The 2,575-nt window shown below is 37.7% G+C and overlaps 1 protein-coding gene across 1 annotated transcript; it reads right to left on the bottom strand.

The window, feature by feature from the left end:
- Nucleotides 1–305: 305 nt before the first annotated feature.
- LOC113919635 (UDP-glucuronosyltransferase 1-10-like) lies at nt 306–1,901 on the bottom strand. The gene is given in 3 exon segments (XM_035726859.1): nt 306–320; nt 1,021–1,230; nt 1,233–1,901. Coding segments are annotated over 3 exon segments (894 nt in total).
- Between the last annotated feature and the right edge of the window lie 674 nt (nt 1,902–2,575).

Genomic DNA, 2,575 nt, shown 5'->3' with positions numbered 1-2,575 from the left:
TCAAGAGACTTAGTCATTACCTATAAAAAGACAAATAGCCCGAGAAAAATGATTAAAGAATCTGAATACGTACTTCCTGAAAGTTGAAATCAAAAGGCCAATCTACGAAAATTAAAGCTGCTATGCAGAATTATTCTTTTGCCAAAAGAGTTTTAAAAGTTTGACAACATCTGAAGCTGGAGAAGTTACGGAAACACTAGAGGACTCACTACTGTTGACCAAAGTGTCAGACTGTTCAATCTTTTGAAAGCAATCTGTCAAAGGTATTAAAACGCAATGTGTGCATACCAATGTGTGCCCTACTGCTAAGGACATCCAGCCTACAGAGATAAGAGCAAGAATATAGAAATGTGGGAATGCAAAGAAATTATTTAAGAATGGTTAGTACAGTCTTCCTTATAAAGCAAACAGTGGGAAAAGCTTAAATACCTATCAGTATTGCTTAGTCGAATGAACTATGGTACATCCAAAGTAAAGAATTTTATGCAACTATTACAAAGAATGTGACAGATTTGTAGGGGTTGACTATAAAGATGTTAATGATTGGTTAGTAAGTGAAAAAGGCAAGGTAAAGAACAATATGTCCAATCTTTTACTAGATTTTCTTTTAATAAAACAGGTGTGAGAATTTACATTAGATATATACATATATATATATATAAAATAATTTCAGAAAAATTGGAAAAGCAGCATACAGAACTCCTAAGAGCATTTTCCTATAAGGGTTGGCATTAGATTAACAAAAATGGAAGTTTCTTTTCTTACTGTGTTTTCAGTAGTTTCCCAAGGATAGTATTACAAAACACAGCCTAGAAATTATATACAATTATATCAATTGTGTACATACGCATGTCAAAGAGGGCAACTTTATACAATTGGCTAATGCACAATTCAATAAATTGGCACAAAATAATTCATTCAACCAGGAAAAAATTTCCAGATGTGACGAATGTAAATGACAAACCACAGTTCAGTAAGGAATTTTTTTTTTTTTAATGTCCAAAGCGAGGTTATTCTTACTATGCAAAAGAAGAGGTAACTTACCTTTGGCAATGGCTTTCTCTCCTGGCAGTTGATGCCTCCGATGAAGACCGTGTTGGGCATCACAAGTCCGGGATATTCCAAAATAAAGTCAGTTCTTAACAACCAAATCGACGTTTGGCTGTAGAGATCATATGGTGTGACAGTCTTTTGGAGAATCTCGGATGCAACTTCTATAGCATTTTTTTTTTTAAAAAATAACAAAATAGATGTTCCTCCAAGGAGAAGATATGATTCCATACTCTCTCTCTGAAAGTCATGGTATCTGAGAATGCTAAGAAAAATCTAGGAACATAGGATGCGGGTCTGGGACACTGTGTGCCTTCTTCAAGCTAATGGCAAAATACTCCCCTGGGGAAGACCACAGATGGGAGTGAAAAATACTTGGCTACAGTTAAGCCACACATATCAAAAGGATCCATAAACACGGCATCAAAAGAACTCTCCTTTATGTCTTCTATTAATTTTGTGTTGTTAAACAAATTCTTACAATGTAAAAAAAGGTCCTGAAAAATGTTGCTGGATGAACTCATTATCAAAGAAAGTAAACTTTGTTGCCGAGTTTTCCATTGAGAGTCAGAGAAAATCTTGAAATGCTGATTGAACTCCTCCAGAGTGTAAGCTGTGGAATAAGTCTTCACTGTAAAATTGGAAGATTTTCCCAGTTGCCAACTCACCTCTGGCATGATTAAAACCACCTCATGCCCTCTGTGGATGAGTTCCTCCACCACCGAACACGTGGTAAACCAGTGGCTCCCATCCATGGGTACTACCAGCAATTTGCCTGCCTCAGCAAAACCATAAGTCAGCAGGAGACACACACAGAGAGGAGGGAAGCTGGTCAAAATCACAGGAGCCATTGGGGAAAATGGAGCCCAGAGCGATCCAGCTGCTTGGATTCTGAGCTGGTGTAATACAGTCCCAGGAGAGGGTGTGTAGTCACACATTCATTTAAGAAAAAGCACTGCCAATGATTCACTCACCAGAACAATAATGAATGAGTCCCATTTGCTGAGACACATGTGTGTATGTTTTCCAGATAAGAGTAACTTTTGATCTTTGCCTTGGATGGAGATCACGCACTGATTCACAGGCAACAGTCATTTGGGAAAAGAATTATTAAGCAATGCTTTTGAGGACTCAGAGTGATAAAAATGAAAGTAAACAACAATAAACATGATATTTTGCAATTTTTTCCAAGGAAAATTTAGGTTTTATCCTCAGACTACATAAGACAATTTGGTCAGAAAGAGATTGACGTCTCAGTTTCCAAGGAAAGACCTGAATCACTTACCACTACCTTCCTCATGGGCAGTGGAACTGTGTTCACAAAAGTCTCTGAAATATCTGGCATTGCCGCTTGTTTGTTCCATATTCAAATCCTCTGAGGTCTCCAAAATGCCAAGAGTGACAATCCCACCTCCATGGACCATTCTAGGGATGTGATTGATGGAATGTGATGTCATCTATTTTAAAATCACTTTCTCTAGATGCATCACAGTGCAGTGGGTGGTCACCTGCCCTATGCTTGCCA

This window comes from Zalophus californianus, chromosome 3, assembly GCF_009762305.2.
Source record: "Zalophus californianus isolate mZalCal1 chromosome 3, mZalCal1.pri.v2, whole genome shotgun sequence".
Lineage (NCBI taxonomy): Eukaryota > Metazoa > Chordata > Mammalia > Carnivora > Otariidae > Zalophus > Zalophus californianus.
Note: the sequence above shows the minus strand (reverse complement) of the source record. Positions and strands in the feature narration are given on the sequence as shown.